Raw genomic sequence first — 25,285 nt, 5'->3', positions numbered from 1 at the left:
GTAGGAGCTCCCCCTTTAGGGATGAATAAAACACTTTGGGCTCCCCCTAAGAGTTTGATTTAATTGAACATTTAAGGCATTACTTTAAGGATGAAAATTTGATTGCAACATTTTAAGCATAGAGCTTTGCTCCCCCTTAATATATGCATTGGGAGCTCAAATATTCTCAAATATTCTCCCCCTTTTGTCATCACCAAAAATGTGGAACAAAAGGAGTGAGGGTAGGTGAGAGCAAATGAACAAGTAACGTGAAATGCGATAAAGAGAGTAGGCATAATACATGGTATGCAAGCAAAAAGAATGAAACATAGAGATATATATAGAGGATGTGAAATGGCATACAGAAAAGTGCATACAATCAGTCAGCATACATAGCATTCATGACACAGCATAATGGTGACAGATATAGATAAACCTAAAACATCCCAAAAAAAAGATCCATACAACCAGCGTATAGTCCAAAGACTATCGATACATAACAGAAACAGATAGATACACCGAATAGAAATAGAAATCTGAGCATCAGAGAACTCGAGCCATCTACTGAGGCGGAGGAGGCGGTGGCTGATGAGAAGAGCTGCCCGGTGCCTGGCCCCACTGGTCACCGGAGAGGTAGCGATAATAAGCGGCCCACTGCTCATCAACATGGGTAGTCATGGTCTGGAAGCGAGCAGAGATCTCAGAGTCAACATGGGTAGATAGCTGCGCAAATTGTGAGGCCATGGATCGTTCAATAGCCTCCTGCATCTGAGCCAAATCCTGGCGAGTGCAGTATGAAGATGTATCCTGTGATGGCTGCGGGGCCGGTGCAGCCTGAGCATCGGCTTCGTAGCCGCCTTCAGCGGCAGGAGCATCGTCAACCGCGACTTGATTCAAAGCCATTCGGTTAAAGGTCTGCTCATCAAACGGGGCAGTCGGAGTCATGGTCAGTTCACCATCCAAGGTGATGCCAAAGTGACGGAAGACACGGGTGAGGACCATGCCATAGGGCAACGAAGAGCGGTAGCGGCCAGGGGTCTGAAACATGTAGCGAAACATGATGTACGGCAGACAAAGCTGGCGGCCCTCGAGAATGCTGTAGATAAGATAGGCCTCTAAGGGTCTGAGGGCTTCACGCATCCCACCACGAGGGATGAAGATGTGGTACATAAAGTTGTGAAGCATACGTGCTACCGGAATGAGGTCGGCGGATTGGACGGGCATACCAGAGTGGTAGTTCCGCGTAATCCTACCATAGACCGTGTCATGATCGATATCATCAAGTGAATGGGTCCCATCTTCCGGCCAGAAATAGTGGGTGAGGCCATCAAAGCTGATCCCTAGAAGAGTGGCAAAGGTGTGATAGTTGAGTTTGATCACTGTTTTCTTGATTTTGGATTCAATTTTGAAGAAGGAAGGAGAAATTGTGAGATTGGCGTAGAAGAGACGCACCAATCGAGGGTATACTGGTTCATTGAGGTGTAGGATGGATGTCCAGTGAAGGGCATCAAATTTGGCCTGTAAGTCGAAATTTTGAAGGACAGGAGGATCAATGTACCTGCCGGTGAGGATGCCCCTAGTGCCGATGTCGGCCCAGAGTTTCTTGGCTTTATCCCCAGTAAAAAATGAGTTAGGCACAACCTCAGCCGCTACAGCCTTTGCCTTTGCCTTCTTCCGAGAAGGCCCTTCTTCCTCGGGAACTTCTTCAGGAAAGTATTCAGGGTCTGCAGCTTGGGAGGAGCCTCCAATGTTGAGATTTTTGGTTTTGGGAGGCATTGTGAGAAGAAATGTGAGTAGAGAGATAGCCCTAAAATGAAGGAGAATAAGAGAAATAGAGAGAAATAGAGAGAAATAGAGAGATAGAGACGGATAAGGGTTTAAAAACAAGGAAATAGCCCTAGAATGGAAGAAAATAGAAGAAGGGGAGAAAGGAAGAAGAAGAAAAACGAAAAAAAGGAGAAATTTTAGGGTTTGAAGAAGAAAAATGGGTTGGTAGGAAGAAGAGAGGTAAAGGAAATGGTTTGAAGGAGGAAAAGGGGTTGTGGAAGTTGAAAAAGGAAGATTAAGAACGAAAATGGAGGTAGTATTTGAGAAGAAAGGGAAGGAAGAGGGAAAGGGGAGAGGAGAAAATGAAAAAAAAGAACCGGATCCAGGGGTTTTAACGCTCCTGGACCGATTCTCGGAGCTCCGAGAAATAGGCTCGGAGTTCCGAGAACACACGCGTTTTTTTGTTTTGCTACTGTCCGATTCTCGGAGTTCCGAGAAATTTTCTCGGAGTTCCGAGAACACACGCAATTTTTTTATTTTTCTACTGTCCGATTCTCGGAGTTCCGAGAAATTTTCTCGGAGTTCCGAGAAATTTTCTCGGAGTTCCGAGAAGCCTGGAAGAAATCTCGGAGTTCCGAGAAATTTTCTCGGAGTTCCGAGAAACGTTCCAGAGCCCTCTGTTCATTTCCTCGGAGTTCCGAGACAAAATCTCGGAGTTCCGAGAATTTTTTTTTTATTTTTTATTTTTTATTTTTTATTTTTTTTTTGAATGGGAGGAGAACAGAGTTACATGTGATATTTTGAGTTGCAACTTAACCAATCATGATCCAATGCATGAACATAGATGACTTTCCGAGGGTTTTGATGATGGCGCAAGGCCAAAGTTTTAAGTATCTTAATTTAGGGTGATAGTACCGACTCCCCCTTGAAATGAAGTGGGCTATGGGTACCAATTGAGTGATTTTTAGAGTTAGGGTTGGATCATCAAAAACCATGTAGTCACAATCAAAATATGAGATATATATATACAAAGATAATTATGTCTTCTATTCATGCTTCATGTGCAAACTCTTTCATTTGATCTAGACTCCAAATGTTGAGTCCACTCCTAAGGTCACAAAATCGATCCTCATTAAGGGGTTTTGTGAAGATATCCGCCAATTGTTCATTGGTGTGGATGTACTTAATTTCAATATCCCCTTTTTGAGAATGATCTCTTAAGAAATGATGCCTTACCTCTATGTGCTTAGTCCTAGAATGTTGAATTGGATTTTTTGTCAAGTTGATGGCGCTTGTATTATCACAATGGATTGGAACATTACTAAATGCAAGATTATAGTCCATGAGAGTGTTCTTCATCCATAGGATTTGTGCACAACAAGCGCCGGCCGCAATGTATTCTGCTTCGGTTGTAGACAAGGCTACCGAGTTTTGTTTTTTGCTAAACCAGGACACTAGAGACCTTCCTAGAAATTGACAAGTGCCACTTGTGCTTTTTCTATCAATTCTACAACCGGCAAAGTCGGCATCCGAAAATCCTACTAGATTGAATTCATTCGATCGTTCATACCATAATCCTAAAGAAGGAGTTCCTTTGAGATATTTGAATATCCTCTTAACGGCACTCAAATGAGACTCTTTAGGACCCGATTGAAACCTAGCACAAATGCACACGCTAAACATTATATCCGGCCGACTAGCGGTCAAATATAATAGACTTCCTATCATTCCTCTAAACTTTTTCTCATCAACCGGTTTCCCACTTTCATCCTTTTCTAATTTGGTGGAAGTGCTCATAGGAGTTGGCTTGATTTGAGAGCTATCCATGCCAAATTTCTTAAGGAGTTCCTTAGTATACTTCTCTTGGTTGATGAAAATTCCATTTTTACATTGTTTGATTTGAAGTCCTAGGAAATAGGTAAGCTCTCCCATCATACTCATCTCAAACTCTTTTTGCATGGATTGTGCGAATTCTTCACACATCTTATCATTGGTAGCACCAAATATTGTATCATCTACATAGACTTGAACAATAAGCATATCTTTTCCTTTTCTTTTAATAAACAAGGTTTTGTCAACCGTGCCCATTTGAAAGCCACTCTCTAATAGGAAGGAGCTAAGCCTCTCATACCAAGCTCTAGGAGCTTGCTTTAGACCATACAAGGCTTTGTCCAACCTATATACGTGATTAGGGTATTTGAAATCCTCAAAACCGGGAGGTTGTTCAACATAAACTTCCTCCATAATATACCCATTTAGGAATGCACTCTTCACATCCATTTGATACAACTTAAAGTTTTTATGGGATGCAAATGCAAGTAGCATCCTTATGGCTTCCAATCTAGCAACCGGAGCAAAGGTCTCATCATAATCGATACCTTCCTCTTGGTTGTAACCTTGGGCTACCAATCTAGCTTTATTCCTTTGAATATCTCCATGCTCATCGAGTTTGTTTCTAAACACCCATTTAGTCCCAATAACCGGGTGATCACTAGGCCTAGGAACTAACCTCCATACTTGGTTTCTCTCAAATTGGTTTAGTTCCTCATTCATAGCAATCATCCAAAATTCATCCTTTTCAGCTTCTTTTATGGACTTGGGTTCTATTTGGGAGATAAAGGCCATGTTGGCACAAACATTCTTATAGTGAGATCTTGTCTTAACTCCTTGTGAGGTTTCACCTATGATTTGAGTAGAGGGGTGACTAGACATGATTCTACTATGTTTAGGAAGACTTTCTACTTCAAGTTCTTCTATAGGTTGACCTTCTAAATTAAGATTTTCTAAGGGTTGGACAATGGACTCTACTTGACTAAGAGGCTCTAGAAGATAGACACCATCATCATCTTCATTAATGACATTAGGAGGTTCAAATGACTCGTCAAATTTGACATGCACGGATTCTTCCACAATTTGAGTTCTTTTGTTATAGACTCTATAGGCTTTACTATGGGTTGAATAGCCTAAGAAGATACCTTCATCGGATTTTGAATCAAACTTATGCAAGGTGTCTTTCATGTTTAATATAAAACATTTACAACCAAAGACTTTGAAATAGCTAACTTTGGGGGGTGTTCCACTCCATAGTTCATAAGGTGTTTTGTTAAGGTGAGGTCTAATGAGCACTCTATTTAAAATATAGCAAGCCGAGTGAACGGCTTCCGCCCAAAAGTTTCTTGGAACATTGTGCTCATTTAACATAGTTCTAGCCATTTCAATAATAGATCTATTTTTCCTTTCAACTACCCCATTTTGTTGGGGAGTTCTTGGAGCCGAGAAATTGTGCTTGATTCCATTTTCATTGCAAAAGGTATCAAACTCAAAGTTCTCAAACTCGGTTCCATGATCACTTCTAATTTCATTTATGAAAACCCCTTGTTCATTTTGAATTCGCTTGCACAAGTTGACAAATTTCTTGAAGGTTTCATCTTTACTAGTTAAGAATAACACCCAAGTGAATCGAGAGTAGTCATCAACAATCACATATACATATCTACTTCCTCCTCTACTACTAGTCTTCATGGGACCAAATAGGTCCATATGAAGGAGTTGGAGTGGACAAGAGGTAGATAATACACTTATGGGTTTAAAAGAGTTTTTAGCATGTTTTCCATGAATGCAAGCACTACAAACTTTATCTCTAATGTATTTGAGTTTAGGTAACTCTCTCACAAGATTCTTAGAAGATAATCTTGAAATTAAATCCATATGAGCATGACCAAGTCTCCTATGCCATAACCAAGGGTTATCATCCATGGCGGAGAGACATTGGATGTTTTGATTTTCAAGGTCTTCTAATGCTAATGAATACATATTGCCATCTCTATATGCAACAAATTCAACATCATTATTCTTGGAATTCAAAATTTTACATCTATCTTTTTCAAAAAGAACTTTGTGACCAAGATCACATAGTTGACTAATGCTTATTAAATTAAATGAAAGACCGTCAACGAGCAAAACATGTTCAACCTTAATGTCCTTAATTTTAATGGTACCTTCACCGAGGATTTTGCTTCTTGTATCATCCCCAAAGGTGACATTTCCTTGATGACTCATGGTGACAAAGGCGAACTTGCTTACATCTCCCGTCATGTGCCTTGAGCAACCGCTATCCAAAAACCATTTGTCCTTTGAGGGTTTTCCTTTCAAGCACACCTACAAGAATCAAAGCTCATGTTGAAGTTTTAGGTACCCACTTTTTCTTGGGTCCTTCAAGGTTAGCAACATCATAAAGCTCATTCTTTTTAACCCACATAAATTTTGTTGCTTTTGATTTCTTAACATTGCATGCAAACCTTAAGTGTCCTATTCTACCACAATAGTGACAAGTGGGAATAAAGGCACTAGTGTTAGCATGGATGTAGGAGAAATTTCCTATAGCTTTATTTTTGAATGAGGCTTTTCCTTTAGAAAAGGGTTGGTAACCAAGACCATTTTTTTCTAGAGAGACAAGCTTATTTTCAAGAATTTCATCTAGTTTATTTTTGCCACATGAGAATTTTTTAAATGTCAAATCAAGTTCTTTGCATTTCAAAATAAGTTTCTCATTTTCTTCTTTTAAGCTTTTGTTTTCAAAGATTAATTTGTCTACTTCTTCATTCAAAGCTTTGTTTTCCAAAAACAATTTTTCACTTGTATTGGTTTGCAAATCGAATTCCTTTTTCATGAACCCAAAATCCCTAGTGACATTTTGTAAGGACTTTTTCATTGTTTTGTTTTTGGCGAGTTGTAAATCCAAATTTTCATGAAGTTTTTCACAAGCAAAAATTAGTTCATCATTAGAGAATTCATGAGATAAATCATCAACATCATTTACCTCGGATAAGGAGATGTCTTGTGTTACATCGGCGAGTCCCATGAAGCAAAGGTCATCTTCATCCTTTCCGTTGGATTCATTTCCGGATGAAGCACTCCCTTCATCCCAAGCCGCTGCACACAAAGCCTTTTTGCCATGTCTTCTATTCTTCCTATCCTTGTCATTGTTGTTGATGAGTGGGCAATTTGGCCGTATATGACCAACCTTGTTGCACTTATAGCATCTCATCTCCTCTTTGTTTGAGGGTCTATTTCTTCCTTGGCTAGAGTTGCCTCCTTTCTTGAATTTGAGAAATTTCTTGAATCTCTTGGTGAAGAGAGCAAGATCGTCTTGTGTGTCTTCTTCACTCTCTTCCTCTTCACTCTCAACTCTTGCTTTGAAAGCTATTCCTTTCCTTTTTGTATCTTCCTTTTGTTTGTTTAAGGTTTCTCTTCCTTTTAAAATCATTTCATAAGTTGTTAAGGAACCTATTAAGTCTTCTAAGCCCATTTTTGATACGTCTTTTGCTTCTTCAATGGCGGTGACCTTGGGATCCCAATCTTTAGGTAAAGACCTAAGTATTTTGGTAACTAAGTCCTTGCTAGACAATTGTTTACCTAAGGATCTCAACCCATTTGTTATGTTTGTGAACCTAGTATGCATTTCGGCAATGGTTTCATTTGGGTCCATCATGAATAGCTCATACTCTCTAAAGAGAAGATTCATCTTGGACTCTTTCACTTGATTTGTCCCTTCATGAGCTACCTCTAGCATATCCCAAATCTCCTTAGCGGTTTCAAGAGTAGAAACTCGATTGAACTCCTCGGGAGATAAGGCACAAATCAAGGCATTCATTGCTTTTGCATTGATAGTGGATTCTCTTCTTTCATTTTCATCCCATAGTTCCATATCAACACTAGGTTCATTATATCCATTTTGGATACTTCTCCAAACATCAAAATCCAAAGATTTTAAAAACACTCTCATTCTAGCTTTCCAATATGGATAGTTTGAGCCATTGAAGAAGGGAGGTCTAGTGGTGGATTGCCCCTCATTGCTATGAGAAAAGGTTGCCATTTGAATCTTTCCCTTGTAGGTTTTCAAAGAGAATTCCTATGTAAGAGCCTATGCTCTGATACCAAGTGAAATTCCACTTAGCAACCCAAGAGGGGGTGAATTGGGTTTCTTTTCAAATTTTAAGAATTTTGAAAACTTAGATTGCACTAGTTTTAGATTGAATAGGAAATCAAAAATAGTATTCAAAGCAATAGTGAAAACTTACCACACAAGAAGAGGTGAAGAGGCAAAGAAGCTTTGACACCAAGATTTTTATAGTGGTTCGGTCTTATCTCAAGACCTACTCCACTCTTCTCAAGTTACTCTCCTTGAGGATTCCACTATCTTCTCCAAGGAACTTAAATACGGCGTTCCTTCCGCCTTGTACAAATCGAGCTCTACGCTCCAAGGGTCTTCTACGGCGCCCTTTGTGCCAAATACAAAGAAGATGAAATGAAAAAGCTTGCTTGCCTCTAGATAGGCTAATTTAAGGTAAAGCTCACTCACTCTCACAAGAACAAGATTGAACAACTGAAGGTCCTAAGGTCTCTCAAGAATAATCTAAGGTAAATGGCACAAGAGAGAGATGGAGAGTGAAGATCTTCAAGAGAAGGAGAACAAATGACTTTTTGTGCTCTTGAAATCTTTGTAATGTCCTTAGGTGAAAAACCCAAGAGTCCCTAAGTTCATATAAATAGAGGGGACAAAAAAAGACAAAATATTCGCACCCCAACGGTCGTCTCGGACTCCGGGCTCGGAGCTCCGAGCGGCTAATTTTTTGAACCTGGAACAATTCTCGGAGTTCCGAGAATTTTCTCGGAGTTCCGAGCTCGGAGCTCCGAGAATATTCTCGGAGTTCCGAGAAGCCTACGGCCAGCAGATTTTCCTTATATTTTGCTGATTTTGTTTGGGCTTTTGGAACTTTGATTTTTCAAGATAAATGGAGTGTCATGAGGGTCCAACAATGTTGAGACACCACTATGAACATTCACAAACCCATTAAATTCTATCTAGGTTGATTTTAACTCTCCTTTGTGCCATAGACCTAGACTAAACATTGAGGACCGTTTACATTCTAAATTTACTTGGTCTTCAATCTTGTTGGCACCTTGTAGAGGCTTTGACATGTCTTCACTCAACTCCATTGATGCTTGAGTTGATTTGCCATTCTTGTGCTTGAGTTCAACCTCGAGTTCAACCTTGTCATGCACTCTTGAGGATGGTACACTGTGAACATTATAACTTTGCCAATGGAAATCATTAGTGTATAAAACCTTTAAAACAAATTTAGTTTGTTAATCATCAAAACAATTCAATAGGAGTACTTGTTGAACCCTTGGGCTAACAATATTTAAATATATTAAATTCTTAACGAGCCTTAACGAGCCGAGCCGAGCCTGGCCTAAATTAGGCTCGGCTCATTAAGCTTAACGAGCCTGGTGAGCCGGCTCGGCTTGGCTCGTTAAGGATTCGAGCCGAGCTCGAGCGAGCCTCCGAGCCCGAGCCAAAATTGACACCCTTATCTGCAAATCACCAAAACATGACCTTACCATGCCTAAGAAATAGATGAGAACCCAAATCCTGCCTCCAGTCCCAACAAAGCTTGGGCTTCGTGATCCTCTTGCATCAGAAGCCAACAAGCAAAGCCCCCTTTTGCCTTGTCCAACCTAGAACCCAATACTTACAGGTGAGGCACCACCATTCCACAAACCCATCTGCAAATTCTGTGGCTTCAGCCCTCAGGCATTGGTAGAGACACAAAACAATGCAAGCAACACAGATCTAACGTCACCTAGGAGACAACATATGGTTTATTATGGTGTGGTCAGTAAGGTTACAAACAACTGAAATACTAGTTGGTGCTACTTGACAAAAACATGACATGAGCTGCCACTTCTTTGATATCTGTTGATTGCCACGAAAAAAACAGCTCCCAGCCTACTACGTGAAATAGTTTTCCCCATCCAATAGAAAATGTACAATATCCACTTTGTGCTGAACTCAAGATGCTTAAACAAAAAGAACTCATTCAAGAGTTTTAACTAAAATACTTGTACATGTTAAAGACTTCAATTTAAAGTCCTCAAAGGTTTAACCAAATCAACATCAACATAACTCTCCCTTGAAGTGAAATTAGACAAAACTCATAAAACCATATAGGAGAAGAATTTCTTCAAATTGGGATCTCAAATAAACAAAACAGATATAAACAACATCAATGCAAATCAATCTAGAACATGGAATTTCAATCTCTGCTTTTAAAGATTTAAAGCTCTATTTGTATGATTGTTTGCAGAACAACATGTCAGGATATTCAATGTAAATCCCTCTAGAAGCTGATTTTTTTTTTTCAATACCACGTCAAGCTCAAACAAATCCAAGAGATTGTAAGATAAATCCCTCTAGAAGCTTTTTTTAAAATTAAAATACAAGGTTTTGCATTTGCCAAGCAGTTGAGAAATATGAATTTATTCCCTAAACCATGTTTACATGAGATCAAGAATAGAAAAATACAGAATTACTGGTACAAATTAATATTTTTATTTTTTTTTGAAAGATAAATTAATATTTTTCTTGGGTAATGAAACAATAGAAAAACAGGAAATTCGGGATAAGTTTTACTTTTCTAGACTTACCCAGAAATTCCTGCAATCCAAACAAGGCTGAGGTTAATATTGTTCAAGTTTCATCTAAAATAATTTTTTACCAAAGAATGAGTTGAGAAGACTTAAGAAACCTCAGTAAAAGCATTTTAACCAAACATGCCCTAGATGCTTCACTAGATTACTACTCAGGGAGTCAGTCTATTACTAGAATCCCTAATCTTCAACTCCTCGAGGGAGTGATCCTAATGGGATTTTCTAGCAAAAGAAAAACACGGATCTGTGTAGGACGGATAAACTAGCAGGCATAGACATGAATGGTTTGGTCATTTTCTACTTGAATATTTCACTGAAATAGGAAACTTTTGGTAATGAAGCTTTCTTCAGTATAATTCAGCAGTATATAAACATAGGTAAATTTAATTCAATGTGGTCGAACAGTTCAATTAAAGAACCTATTCTCACCATGGTTGACTAAACTAAATCCAGGACTTTTCTTACTAAAGTAATTCTAGCCAAAAAGAGATATTTTGCGTTGGAAATCCTTTAAGTTCAGACTGGAACAGAGACAGAACATCTAAAACTACGTAATTCTCTTTAAAAACTCAAAATGAATGGAAAAAAATCTCCTAGTTATAATGAGATCAACATGGATACTTTCACAAAAATTAGAATTAGACACGCGGAAACAAAATATTTTCCTACAGTTTGTAGAATCTGGAAAATACAACCCAAACCATGCCCATCTAAATAAGGCATATATAGAATTCATTAAACAAAAGTATGAAACACTAATGCCCTGATGCATATATAGAATTCATTACATCAAGTTAAAGACATTGTACTAGCTAACCAAAATATTATGGATTCAAACATCAAGAAGCATTACACTTGGATTAATCTAATTTGCAGCATAATCAAAATGAGCCTCTTAATGGGCTTCTACCAAAATACCTGCCAAAACTATCAGTCCTAATCCTCGTGTTCATCACCCCATAATCTTTTCGAGAGCTTGTAAGTTTCATTCTCGTGGGCCTTCTTAAAAACAGGATCTTTTCCTTCATTTTCTGTTCTTATCTTCTTGAATTTCCACTTCAGCCGGCGCATCTTGTCACTCATTTGAGTCTGAGTGATGTTGAAATTGATTGATTCCTGGATAAAACGGTGAAAGGTGGGCAAGTCTTTCCACGGAAGGTTGGAGCCTTTGGTCATGAACTGAATAATTCCATTCAAAAGGATAATCACGCCCTCATTGCTCCACTTTAGTTGGTCATGCGTCTTTTCTACGGTCTCCTTGCCTTCATCTTCCTCATTGGTGCCCCATATCATTTCAGAAAAAATGTAAGCATCTTTCTCATGGATGTTCCTAAAAACGGGAACTTTCCCCTGGTTTTTTGTTCTCAACGTCTTGTACTTCCACTTAAGTCTGCGCACCTTGTCGCTCAATTTAGTCTGATTGAATTGAAAGCTGATGGATTTTTGAATGAAATTGTAAAATGTGGACATGTCATTCCTTGAGAAGTTGGAGCCTTTGTTCTTCAATTCAACAAGGCCATTCAATATGATAAACTCATCTTCTTTGGTCCACGTCCGTTGGTTCTGCGGCTTCTGCGATGACTCCTCATCTTTGGTGCCCCATATCGTTACTGAGAGATTGTAAGCATTTTTCTCATGAATGCTTGCAAAAACGGGGCGTTTCCCCTTGTTTACCCTTATCATTTTCTTGTGTTTCCACTTCAACCGACGGATCTTGTTAACCAATTGGTCCTTGCTGAAATTGAAACGTATCGATTTTTTGATAAATTGGTAAAATGTGGGCATGTCGATCTCCTGGAGCTCAGAGCCGTTCTCCATGAATTCTGCGATGCCTTTCAAAATTATGATCTCATTCACCTCACTCCACACCTGCCGAGACGGAGCCTTTTTGCTCTCGGAGGGTTGATTCAAGATGGGAGTGGTAGCAGACTTCTTCGGCTTGTGTGTTTCCTTCGTCATCTGCAGATTATGATTATTATCAGTAAGTCCTGCTCATTAAACTTGATCCCACCATATGAACTATGGCATACATGCATGATATGTGTATCATAGGCAACGATCAAGAAAGAAAAAAAAAAGTTGTCAGTAGATCTGTTCAGAACTTTTCAGCTGAGCATTTTTGAACCTTTGCTTATTGTTGCAACCAATCTCAACAAATGAATTTTTAGAAAATGAAAGATAACAAGACAAAAAAAAAATTGAAAGCAGAGGAGATGGCTAGTGGCTAACTCGAGGTTGGAGAGATGAATGGGGTACTTTTGCAACTACCAGACTCATATTCTACAATGCAGATATCAGGAAGAGCACTCATCTTGGATCATATCATCGGACTGAGCTACATGCACGGGATTAAAAATTCATAGAAAAAAAATTGCTTTCTTTTAGGCCTTGTTTGGATTGCTGAAATTTTCTGAATAAGTTTGGAAAATAGATTTTTTCCTCATTTTCCATTGTCTGATTACACATGAAAAAAGTTAGTCGCACCAGCACAGTTGAAGCTATATTTACAGTGACCATTAATTTATAATGATGGAAAAAAAAATCATAAGAAATGTTTTTCTTGCAGTACAAACAGGGCCTTGGTAAAAATTGTAAAATCAAGGATACCTTCTTTTGTGTATAGAAGCTTCCTGCAAGCTGAAAGCTGCTTTTCCAGAACGAACACACAAAAAATCCTGAATATGAACTTTAATTAAAAAGAAGGTAAACAAAAGCTGATGAAAATGGTTAGAAATGAGATAGAATTTTCGTAGATAGCTCTCAGCTTCTGTTATGAATCGAGACACTTACAGAGCAAAAACCAAAATGATGAAGAGAGCTTGCACAGTTTTCAAGTCCTACAGTCATATTTCTTGTTTTATATTATTCTATTTAGAGGCTCTAAAAAATGGAGGGAAAAAAAGAGGTGATCTGGGACTTGGAACGCAATAAAATAGGGCAAATTATTAAAAAAATGTATACTTTTAGTTATATTGTGAATAAAGGGCAAAGATTTCAAAATAAGGAAAGAGGGGCAGTCAGGTACGGTCATGGAGGGGAAATGACAAGATTACCCTCATGTGTTAAAAACAATGCTTTTACCCATCTTTCTCACCGTTCTCTCTCTTTCTTCTTTCTCCCGTTCGCCTGAAATTTCACATTTCTCGTCGGTACGCACATATTTGTCGCCGGAATCAGTCCCTTTGCCGCCGGAATTCTTCCCCTTGTCGTTGGAAATTGTGGTGCAATCCTGAGAAGGTATTTTTGAAATCTATACAGTTAGAGTTTCAACTTTTTTCATTTTCTTGTGGAGGGGTTGGATCTGAAACACTTGGAACCAAATGTAACAGTCTCGAAACCTCTCACGTCACATATCCGATTAAAAGAGGATACCCATGTTTCCCAATTATAAAGGCAAAGTGAGAGAGTCGGTGGGGGATCTGTGACCGTGTGTGTGAGGGTTTTTGGGAAAACCCAAAAAGGGAAAAAAAGGGGCTGTTGGTGGGTGTTGACGTTTTAGCAAAAACGTTAAAAGGAAGAAAGAAAGAGAGAGGGAAGAGAAGAAGAAGAAGAAAAAGACAACAAGGGTTTTTCTTGGGTGCTCTTTTTGGAGGTTTTGTGCGGAATCAAAACCCATTTTTTTTTACCGTTTCTTCTTGAAGCTTTTCACCGCACCGTTGAATCCTCTCGTTGCACGGAGACTTCGTTAGGATTTGGGCTTCTTCGAGTTGAAGATCGAAGTGGGTAATTTTTTGTGAGAAAGTGGGTTTCGTTGTTTGCAACGAGGTAACCTTTTATATCTCTTATTTCTTGTATGGTCTCAAGTTTCGGGTGAGAACTTGAGAAAGAGACGTTGTATTACTTATTTGATTAGTGGATATTTCGTTGGTTTCGCCCCGTGGTTTTTCCCTCTTCGTTAGAGGGTTTTCCACGTAAATCTTTGTGTTCTCTTGTGTGATTACTCTCTTGATTGTTTAGTGTTCTTTTATCCACATATTTATTTGCTTTGTAATTTAAGTGGGTTTTCTTTGGCAAAAAACCCAACAAGTGGTATCAAAGCCGTGGTTGTTTGGAAGCATAGTTGTCTGTGTGGATTGAGATGGAGAGTTCTTCAGGAACTATGATAAAGTTGACTGGATCAAATTGGATGATTTGGAAACTCAAAGATGGAGGATATTCTATTTTGTAAGGATTTGCATGAACCCATTGAAGGTGATAAGGCCAAGGCAACTGGCATGTCTGATAAGGATTGGCAAAAATTGAATAGAAAGGTTGTTGGACATATTAGGCAATGGTTAGTTGACAGTGTGTTCCATCATGTGTCTAATGAAACATCTGCACGTTCGCTTTGGACAAAGTTGGAGACAGTGTGTTCCATCATGGTTCCGACGTAGAAAATGTGGTTCGGTAATGGTTCCGACGTAGAAAATGTGGTTCCGTAGTGGTTTCGGGTTATAAAATGTGGTTCCTTACTGGTTCCGTTGTGAAAAATGTGGTTCCCTAATGGTTTCGGGGTGAAAAATGTGGTTCCGTAATGGTTCCGCCGTAGAAAATGTGGTTCCCTAGTGGTTCCGTGTTGAAAAATGTGGTTCTCTAATGGTTTCGAGGTATAAAATGTGGTTCTGTAATGGTTCTGCCATAGAAAATGTAGTTCCGTAGTGGTTTCGGCTTATACAATGTGGTTCCCTAGTGGTTGCGGGGTGAAAAATGTGGTTCACTCATGGTTTCGGGGTGAAAAATGTGGTTCCGTAATGGTCCGCCGTAGAAAATGTGGTTCCGTAGTGGTTTCGGGTTATAAAATGTGGTTCCCTACTGGTTCCGTGTTGAAAAATGTGGTTCTCTAATGGTTTCGAGGTATAAAATGTGGTTCTGTAATGGTTCCGCCATAGAAAATGTAGTTCCGTAGTGGTTTCGGCTTATACAATGTGGTTCCCTAGTGGTTGCGGGGTGAAAAATGTGGTTCCCTCATGGTTTCGGGGTGAAAAATGTGGTTCCGTAATGGTTCCGCCGTAGAAAATGTGGTTCCGTAGTGGTTTCGGGTTATAAAATGTGGTTCCCTAGTGGTTCCGTGTTGAAAAATGTGGTTCTCTAATGGTTTCGAGGTATAAAATATGGTTCTGTAATGGTTCCGCCATAGAAAATGTAGTTCCGTAGTGGTTTCGGCTTATACAATGTGATTCCCTATTGGTTGCGAGGTGAAAAATGTGGTTCCCTCATGGTTTCGGGGTGAAAAATGTGGTTCCGTAATGGTTCCGCCGTAGAAAATGTGGTTCCGTAGTGGTTTCGGGTTATAAAATGTGGTTCCCTAGTGGTTCCGTGTTGAAAAATGTGGTTCTCTAATGGTTTCGAGGTATAAAATGTGGTTCTGTAATGGTTCCGCCATAGAAAATGTAGTTCCGTAGTGGTTTCGGCTTATACAATGTGGTTCCCTAGTGGTTGCGGGGTGAAAAATGTCTGTAATGGTTCTGACGTAGAAAATGTGGTTCCGTAGTGATTTCGGCTTATAAAATGGGCATCCTTCTGGGTTCCGAGGTGAAGAAGGTGGTTCAGTAATGGTTTCAGGGTGAAAAATGTGGTTCCGTAATGGTTCCGACGAAGAAAATGTTGTTCCGTACTGGTTTCGGCTTATAAAATGTGGTTCCCTAGTGGTTCCGGGGTGAAAACTGTGGTTCTCTAATGGTTTCGGGGTGAAAAATGTAGTTCTGTAATGGTTCCGACGTAGAAAATGTGATTTCGTATTGGTTTCGGCTTATGAAATGTGGTTCCCTACTGGTTCCATTGTGAAAAATGTGGTTCCCTATTGGTTTCGGGGTGAAAAATGTGGTTCCGTAATGGTTCCGCCATAGAAAATGTGGTTCCGTAGTGGTTTCGGGTTATAAAATGTGGTTCCCTACTATTTCCGTTGTGAAAAATATGGTTCCGTAATGATTTCGAGGTGAAAAATGTGGTTCCGTAGTGGTTTCGGGTTATAAAATGTGGTTCCCTACTGGTTCCGTTGTGAAAAATGTGGTTCCGTAATGGTTCCGCCTTAGAAAATGTGGTTCCGTAGTGGTTTCGGCTTATACAATGTGGTTCCGTACTGGTTCCGGTTGAAAAATGTCGTTCCCTAATGGGTTCGAGGTATAAAATGTGGTTCCCTAATGGGGTGAAAACTGTGGTTTCCTAATGGTTTCGGGGTGAAAAATGTAGTTCTGTAATGGTTCCGAAGTAGAAAATGTGGTTCCGTACTGGTTTCAACTTATAAAATGTGGTTCCCTATTGAATCCGGGGTGAAAACTATGGTTCCCTAATGGTTTCGCGGTGAAAAATGTAGTTATGTAATGGTTCCGCCATAGAAAATGTGGTTCCGTAGTGGTTTCGGCTTAAAAAATGTGGTTCCTTAGTGGTTCCGGGGTGAAAACTGTGGTTCCCTAATGGTGAAAAATGTAGTTCGGTAATGGTTCCGACATAGAAAAAGGGGTTCCGTATTGGTTCGGCTTATTAAATGTGGTTCCCTACTGGTTCCATTCTAAAAAATGTGGTTCCCTAATGGTTTCGGGGTATAAAATGTGGTTCCCTAGTGGTCTCGGGTTGAAAAATGTGGTTCCCTAATGTTTTCGAGGTATAAAATGTGGTTCCGTAATGGTTCCGCCATAGAAAATGTGGTTCCGTAGTGGTTTCGGCTTATAAAATGTGCTTCCCTAGTGGTTGCGGGGTGAAAAATGTGGTTCCCTAATGGTTTCGTTGTGAAAAATGTGTTTCCGTAATGGTTCCGACGTAGAAAATGTGGTTCCGTAGTGGTGTGGACTTATAAAATGGGCATCCCACTGGTGTAGAGTTGAAAAAATGTTTTTCCCTAATGGTTTCGAGGTATAAAATGTGGTTCCGTAATGGTTCCGCCATAGAAAAGGTGGTTCCCTAGTGCTTTCGGCTTATAAAATTTGATTACCTAGTGGTTCCATTGTGAAAAATGTGGTTCCCATGGTTTCAGGGTGAAAAATGTGGTTCTGTAATGGTTCCGACGTTGAAAAAGTGGTTCCGTAGTGGTTTCGGCTTAGAAAATGTGCTTACCTACTGGTTCCGTTGTGAAAAATGTGCTTACCTACTGGTTCCGTTGTGAAAAATATGGTTCCCTAATGGTTTCGGGGTGTAAAATGTGGTTCCGTAATGGTTTCGGGTGTAAAATGTGGTTCCGTAATGGATCCGCCTTAGAAAATGTGGTTCCGTAGTGGTTTCGCCTTATAAAATGTGCTTCCTTAGTGGTTGCGGGGTGAAAAAAGTGGTTCCCTAATGGTTTCGGGGTGCAAAATGTGTTTCCGTAATGGTTCCGACGTAGAAAATGTGGTTCCCTACTGGTTTCGGCTTATAAAATGTGGTTACCTACTGGTCCCGTTGTGAAAAATGTGATTCCCTAATAGTTTCGGTGTGAAAAATGTGGTGTCGTAATGGTTCTGCCATAGAAAATGTGGTTCCGTAGTGGTTTCGGCTTATACAATGTGGTTCGAAAAGTGTAATAGTTATGTTTTGGTCCAATTAATATGATAAGTGTACTAATAATGGTTCTGATCGAAACAGGGTGTGCAAAAATGGTGGAAAACAGGGCTTCTTTTATGTTACACGTTGATGGGTACTTGAAGGATGAAGTATCATTCGAATATATTGGCGGGACGAAAATGTGTTTAACTGTGAATCGCCATATAAATTTTCTGGAATTTCAGTCTCTAATTCACCAAAGGATTGGGACCACTGGATGTCGCGTGTCATTATCTATAAAATGTCGATATGTCATGGATCCATATCAAATCGTGTTATGCGACATTCGAAATGATCATGACCTAGGTATGGTGATGATGGTTTTTGAGAATAGCCTCTTTAATTCTATCAGCCTGTACATACGTAAAGAGTACAGAGTTGGAGAAATTATATCTGCACCCATGAAGAGGTAAAATATTAAGTCAGCTGGACTTTGGCATTCTTTAAATTCTCATTCCATTAGAATATTATCTCATGTGGAAATTTTCATTGCTCAGAAATGTAGTTCAGATAAATGAACATTATGAAGCTTCTACTCCAATCGAACCTGCTTTGAGTCCCAAAAATAATTCCGTTCGTGCAGTGTCAGCAACACCTATTGCAGCTGAAGCTCCCAGCAAACGAAGACGACATGGCGAAGGACATACCAACAATAGGTACTATCCGTGTATTGAATTGTGATTCCATTGATGAATTTATGATTCCATTATTGTTACTCTAATTGTTGATCGGGTTGGCAGATATTCAGTAGACTTGGATGAAGATTATGAGGATCCAATTTTTAATGAGACAGAGGAAGATACAACTGAACATAAGAGCACTTCCATGTAATAAATTAAAGAAATTATATTTAGTTGGGAGGTTATATTTTTCTCTCATTGAATTTCATTCTAACCTAGTCCTTTCCTTACCATACAGGCACGATGCACGGTTCAGTAGGGATTTTCATAGTGATATGCATGTTAATGATGCCATTTGCGAGGATGGTAATGAGGACTTTGATGAGGACAATGACGACTTTGATGAGGACGATGACAGCCGATTCGGAGAAGAGCAGGATGGTGTAGATGATCAGGATAGTTTAGATAACATTATCGGGGACGAGGATGGTGTAGATAACATTATCGGAGACCAGGATGGTGTACATAACATTATCGGCGACCCGTTCGGTAATACGTATACAAGGGAGCCGATGGAAGTAGATGAAATGGTTGTGGATGAATTAAATGTGGGGAGAATAGGACTTGAGGAGTTCAAGGTGGGGGGAATCTTCCCGAATTTTAAAGTATTTAAGAACAAAGTTAGAGAGTATGCAATTGATAGGCGTTTTGTATTCGTCCCAGTAGACTCAAAACCTACAAAGTATGCTGTTAGATGCAAGAATGGAAGTTGTCCTTTCAGAATTACTGGGACAAATTACCTGGATTCTGTCAGGGTGAACAGGTTTGTGCCAGAGCATACATGCTCAAGTACGATGAGTGGTAATGATCATCCCCTTGCCACAGCATCTTGGGCAGCTGAAACCTGCCTAGGGTTATTTCCCCGTCCAGGAGACGTGACACCTAGTTTGATAAGAGCATACGTCAAGGATAAGTGGAGTATAACCTTAAGCTATACGAAGGCTTTCAATGCGAAGGTCATTATACACGAAATTATGTGTGGAAATGCGGAGGCTTCTTACCGCATCCTTCCTGCATATGCTCAGGAGATGGAGAGATGTAATCCCGGCACCATTATGCGTGTATACCGAACCCGGCAGCTATGGGCTAGTGGAGATAACACATTTGGTCGTTTATTTTGGTCATTCGGCCCCAGCATCCGTGCGTTCAGTCGCACAGTTAGACCCCTGATACTAATTGATGGGACACATTTGCGGGGGAAATATAAAGGAATCTTATTAGCTGCGACAACTGTAGATGGTGATGGTGGATTATTTCCGTTAGCTTTTGCTGTGGTTGAGAACGAGAACTTTGACAGTTGGCTATGGTTTCTTGTTTTACTCCGCCAGAGAGTGATGCCAATAGAAAAAAACAACAATGAATTTACGATTTCCTCCGATCGGATGAAGGGTCTGGTTAGAGCTGTTGCTGAAGCATTACCGGGATCATACCATAGCTACTGTATTCGTCACCTCAATGCCAATCTGTTGAAGACCTTTAAGAGTCAAAAACTTTGTAAACTATTTTCGAGAGCGGCATATGCCTTAAGGGAGAGTGACCATAAGGAGGCGATGGAACTCATAAAAGCAAAGAATGAAAAAGCAGAGAAATGGATATCTGATATTCCTAAAGAAAATTGGGCTAATGTACATTTTAAAGGGGCCAGGTGGAATGTGCTCACCACTAATGCAGCAGAGTGCTTCAACAACGTATTGAAGGGCGCAAGGGAGTTGCCAATTGCTGCTCTAGTTGATCACACTAGATGGAAAGTACAAGACTTCTTCCAGTTTCGCCGGAAAGCTGCGGCTACATGGAAAACGCATTTAACTCATAGAGCAGAAAAGTGGTTGGACAGATCATGTTCGTTTGGCAGTAAGTTTCTACCCCGCGCGTGTAGTTGGAATGAATATGAAGTGCTCTCATCCACTCATACGGATAGTGTGGATTTAGAGAAGAAAACATGTACGTGTGGTCTTTTCCAAACGATGGGATTGCCGTGTGGGCATGCCATAGCAGCTATGGGATTAAATAAGCTTGACCGATACAAATACTGCCAGGATTGGTTTTTGGCTTCAACATATCGGAGTACGTATGAGGAGGTGATTCATCCAACTTTAGATCGAACACAATGGCCCGAGCCATCCACTGATTTAGTAGTACTATTGCCACCGCGAGTAAGACGACAGCCCGGACGACCGAAAAAAGTACGAATAGAGAGAGGGTTGCAATTTGGCAAACATCACAACTGCAAATCATGTGGGGAACCTGGACATAACAAAAGAACGTGTAAAAATCCTCCCCTCGTAAATCGTCAGTTAAATATGACTTCCATCGGTCCATCCGCACCTACACAGAACAGGTATGTTTCATTATTACGCACTCAATATGATTTTCATATTAAACCCATAATTGTTATTGATTGTACCAACTTTCTCTTGTAGGTCCGGAGTGTCCTTCGCACCTCCTTTCTTTACTTATGGATGGAGTTGTTGGTTTTTCTGTACAAAGTGACAATGATTTTGGGAACCTTGTTACTACACATGATACTTACTCACACGAAAATTGTAAAAAAGTGGCAATGATTTTGGGAACCTTGTTACTACACATGATACTTACTCACACGAAAATTGTAAAAAGTGGCAATGATTTTGGGAACCTTGTTACTACACATGATACTTACTCACACGAAAATTGTAAAAAGTGGCAATGATTTTGGGAACCTTGTTACTACACATGATACTTACTCACACGAAAATTGTTCAATTTATACGTTGTTGTATCTACTACTTGCCCGGAACTGTACATTTTTTGGAACCACAATTTTGGAACACCTGGTTGAATAATTTTGTCTGGAACCACAATTTTAATTGCTATTGGATACACCCTGTTCATATTCGAACAACTGCTTCAACACTTTTTTTCGTTATTGCCATGTTTATGTTGACCTCTCTCTATGTCTATATCTCTCTATCCTCTCTCTCTTTCTCACTCTGTGTATAGAGTTGGTCTCCAATCTGGGTTTATTTGGGAGTCCGAAACAACCTTCGGAAGTCTTATCCGGAAGTCCGACGATTAATTCGGACTCCCGAATTCATGCAAGTAGAATTGCCATCCAATCTGGGCATCACCGGGGATGTCCAGTACTTTTTTGTTCCAACTGGGCATCATTCGGGAGTCCAAATGCGTCGTCGGAATTCGGAATCGGAAGTCCGATAGTTCCTTCGGACTCCTAAAGGATCTCCAGTAGTTTATGGTATCTACTGGACATAATTCGGGAGTCCGAATGCATCGTCGGACTTCCTCTTCGGAATTCCGAAGGTCCAATCGGACTCCCGAAGGATGTCCAGTACTTTTTGGGTATCACTGGCCATCATCCGGGTGTCCGAATGCATCGTCGGACTTCCTCTTCGGAATTCCGAAGGTCCAATCGGACTCCCGAAGGATGTCCAGTACTTTTTGGGTATCACTGGCCATCATTCGGGAGTCCGAATGCATCGGCGGACTTCCTCTTCGGAATTCCGAAGGTCCAATCGGACTCCCGAAGGATGTCCAGTACTTTTTGGGTTTCACTGGCCATTATTCGGGAGTCCGAATGCATCGTCGGACATCCGAATCGGTATTCCGACGGTCCAATCGGACTCCCGAATGATCTCATATTTCTTTTAATTGTCAGTGGAGTTATAAATGTTAGTTCATCCTATCTTTAGAACAGTTTAAGATTAGGTCCCTTAGCTCTTAAGTGGTTTTATTTGATATAAAAACCTTGTAATGGCTAATTTTTCAAATCGATGATGAAATTTACCCAAGAATTGTGTATTTCAGTAGAAAGGAGGGCTGACTAATCCCTCGACATGGGAGAAGAGGTTGATCTTCGCTCTAAGAAAACCAATCACATTGGGAATGGATTTGGGTTCGTACAACCAACTAGCTTATCACATCCCACATGTAACAGAATGGAGTGCAATAAAAAAAAATTTGTTTCCAGAGGCAATCCATACCTCACTGTCCCAAAATTACTTACACCTGAGTGCCTGCTATAAAGTTACAACATCAGTTCCTCCCAAAAGTTAAATGGATACTTTCCCATACACCCCATTTAACATTTCAGAAAATAGAGAAGTTCGCATAGCTGTAATATCTTTCTGCGTGAAATCCAAACTAGCGTCACGGCTGAGGTATTCCATCTCTTTCAAAACGAATAGCCCACAATCGTAGCTGCAAAACATGAAGAATATGCAACAATAAGAATTCGAATTAATCGTTTACGTAGATTTCCCTAACTCAAGTAATTGGAAGTTACATCACCCGTTATTTTGTATGGGCCGAACAACGACTTCATCAATGGGGAATGCACTGATATCAATGTCTTTCACCCTTTTGAACCATTCAACAAGGTAATCAACCTACAAATCAATAATTCAGTACGTTATGCAGGTAGTCAGCAGAAATTAATATTTGGCTAACGAAATTGGACTTAGGGTAGTACTCACAAGGGGTTGCACCCTTGTAGGATCCGTGCGAGCGACTAGCGAGTCGTAAAGAGCGAAGGTACACTGACCCATATCCAAGAGTAGAAGAACCCAATGAACCAAATCTATGTTGACTGGAATGAGTACTTTTCTTAGCTCTTTAACTGAGATATGCTCTAGACGCTGTATGAATCGGGAACATACTTCGGGATTTTCACATCTATCGGTTATTATAAGTTGCTGCAACCACGAAAAGAAATGTTATAATTGCCGGCAGCTTCAAATATAGAAATCATTACTTGTAATGTAAGTCACTTGAATCTCACAGCTAGATGGGTAGTCAGGGAAATGCATGCTCCCTTTTGTTCTTTTCGCAAACATTCGTCCCGCGAGTTCAAGTAGTCTGTATATACATTAACGATCTATAAAACAGACCATTGGTCAACGAGAAGGAACTTAATAAGAAATGTGCGCTCACTCTTTACGTTACTCAATGAACCATATCTAAGAAATAACATAAAATCTTACCGGAGATGATAACCACCCTCTACGATCGCTTAGTAGAAGCAAGTCTTCTTTACACATGTAGTACCCATCACTTTGAATGACTTTGTCACTGCAAATCCAGTAAAAAGTCATCTCCCTCTATGGACCTTAGCTCAGATCATTCTACTGAAACAACCTATCTATGAATTTGATCGGAGAAGATAGAGTTCCAAAAAATGAAACGTGCATTCCAACACAATCTAAGTTATAAGGAATTTACCAAGGTTGTAGCGCTGCCAATGCATCCACCTTGGTCGCTGCAGGCCCGGTGACTTTGGCAAGAGCATCCTTGAATTTTCGCTGGTGGATGTAATATGGCGATCTCATTGCTCTACTAGGTCTTGTTCGCCTTCGACGTTGCTTTACATTATTTTCAATGCTCCATTGTTTACTCTTCATTTCGGGAGTGTCAAGCAAGATAGCAACTATATTAGCTGCAGCCTCTCGGTCATCCTCTGTAATTTGACTATTAATATAGATCTCGTCTTTTCGATCAACAACCACATCTTTCCTAACATCATACCCAAACTCTACAATATCCATCGTCTTCGGATCTTCTACTAATCCACCCTCCGAACGTCCCTTATCACTCCCTATCCCAACGTCCCCATCTTTCTTTTCAATATGTCCTGTTTTATCCATTTCTTCATCATCATTTGTTTGCTTCTTCTTTCTTCGACTATATTTCTTTTTATCCTTCACTACCTTCTCCTCCTCACCCGATAACTGTACATCTTTCTTCTTCAATGAATCTGTCCCTTTCAACTGACTGAACTCACTTTTTAGCTCCCTCACTTCACTTTTTAGCTCCCCCACTTCACTTTTTAGCTCCCCCACTTCACTTTTTAGCTCCCTCACTTCACGTTCAAGTTTCTCTATCGTCTCCAACGAAGAACCATGAGATGCAGATTCCTCTACTTCTTTGATAAGTCCCTCTCTTACTTTCATCCCTCTCCTTCTTCGTTCTCTCCCCTTACATGCCACAATTGGCCCGATCGCATTCAGAAGTCCCTCTCTTACTTTCATCCGTCTCCTTCTTCGTTCTCTCCCCTTACATGACACAATTGGCCCGATCGCATTCAGAAGTCCCTCTCTTACTTTCATCCGTCTCCTTCTTCGTTCTCTCCCCTTACATGCCACAATTGGCCCGATCGCATCCCCCACTGTAGGCGCAATTGCCCCAATCGAATCCCCCACTGAAGCCTCTACAGCACTAACAACGTCGGCCTCAACCTGGCCGAGCAGTAGGTGAAATACTCAAGAGGGGGGGTGAATTGAATTTAACTCAAAATTAGGCCGTTTGAAAATTACCTATGAACCCTAATTGGAATTTTCTTCACTTAGTTAAATATTTGGTTAGTGTAAATAATTAGAAACAAAAAGGAAATGTCAAACCAAAAGTTAATAATGGAAATGCAAGACAAGAAAGAACACACCGATGTATAGTGGTTCGGGCAAAGCCCTACTCCACTCTTCTTAAGATCGTCCTTAAGGATTTCCACTATTGGAGACCTCCACGATGCCCGGCTCCGAGGCGGTTACACTTCCAAGGGATATTAAATGAGGATGCCCTTACACCTTTACAAAGACTCTCCTTCTCCGCCGAGTTCTAAGCGGTTGCTCTCTAGGGAATTAAAATAAGGAATGCCCTAGCCACCTATACAAGGAATGAAGATTGAATAGCTTGGCTTCTTCTTGAAAGCTTGATGCTCTTTGTAGATCCTTGATTGCTCTTCAATGATGGTTGCAAGTGAAAGCTCTAAAATCCCAACTCAAATAGATTTGCAAGTTGCAAGGCAAGTTTGGGGAAAACAAAAATCTCAAGCAATAATAGGTTGCAAGTTTTCTTTGATGCTCAAGGATGTTTTCAAATGATCAAGA

The 25,285-nt window shown here is 40.2% G+C and overlaps 2 protein-coding genes across 2 annotated transcripts; one reads left to right on the top strand and one right to left on the bottom strand.

Annotated features, from left to right (window-relative positions):
* The first annotated feature begins 17,753 nt into the window (after window positions 1-17,753).
* LOC143865799 (uncharacterized) lies at window positions 17,754-21,605 on the top strand. Its single transcript, XM_077375904.1, has 5 exons — window positions 17,754-18,139; window positions 18,228-18,386; window positions 18,471-18,557; window positions 18,649-20,563; window positions 21,390-21,605. The coding sequence occupies exons 1-5, from the start codon at window positions 17,754-17,756 to the stop codon at window positions 21,603-21,605; spliced, it is 2,763 nt and encodes a 920-aa protein (XP_077232019.1).
* Window positions 21,606-22,355: 750 nt separating this feature from the next.
* Window positions 22,356-23,019, bottom strand: LOC143865821 (putative ubiquitin-like-specific protease 1B). The gene is made up of 3 exons (XM_077375924.1): window positions 22,880-23,019; window positions 22,695-22,792; window positions 22,356-22,604 (listed from the first exon to the last, which is right to left on the bottom strand). Exons 1-3 carry the CDS (start codon window positions 22,949-22,951, stop codon window positions 22,457-22,459), a joined length of 318 nt encoding a protein of 105 aa, XP_077232039.1. The 5' UTR covers window positions 22,952-23,019; the 3' UTR covers window positions 22,356-22,456.
* Between the last annotated feature and the right edge of the window lie 2,266 nt (window positions 23,020-25,285).

Source organism: Tasmannia lanceolata, unplaced genomic scaffold (genome assembly GCF_043159265.1).
Source record: "Tasmannia lanceolata isolate RefF3 unplaced genomic scaffold, GAP_Taslan_0.1 ptg000112l, whole genome shotgun sequence".
Classification (NCBI taxonomy): domain Eukaryota; kingdom Viridiplantae; phylum Streptophyta; class Magnoliopsida; order Canellales; family Winteraceae; genus Tasmannia; species Tasmannia lanceolata.
Note: the sequence above shows the minus strand (reverse complement) of the source record. Positions and strands in the feature narration are given on the sequence as shown.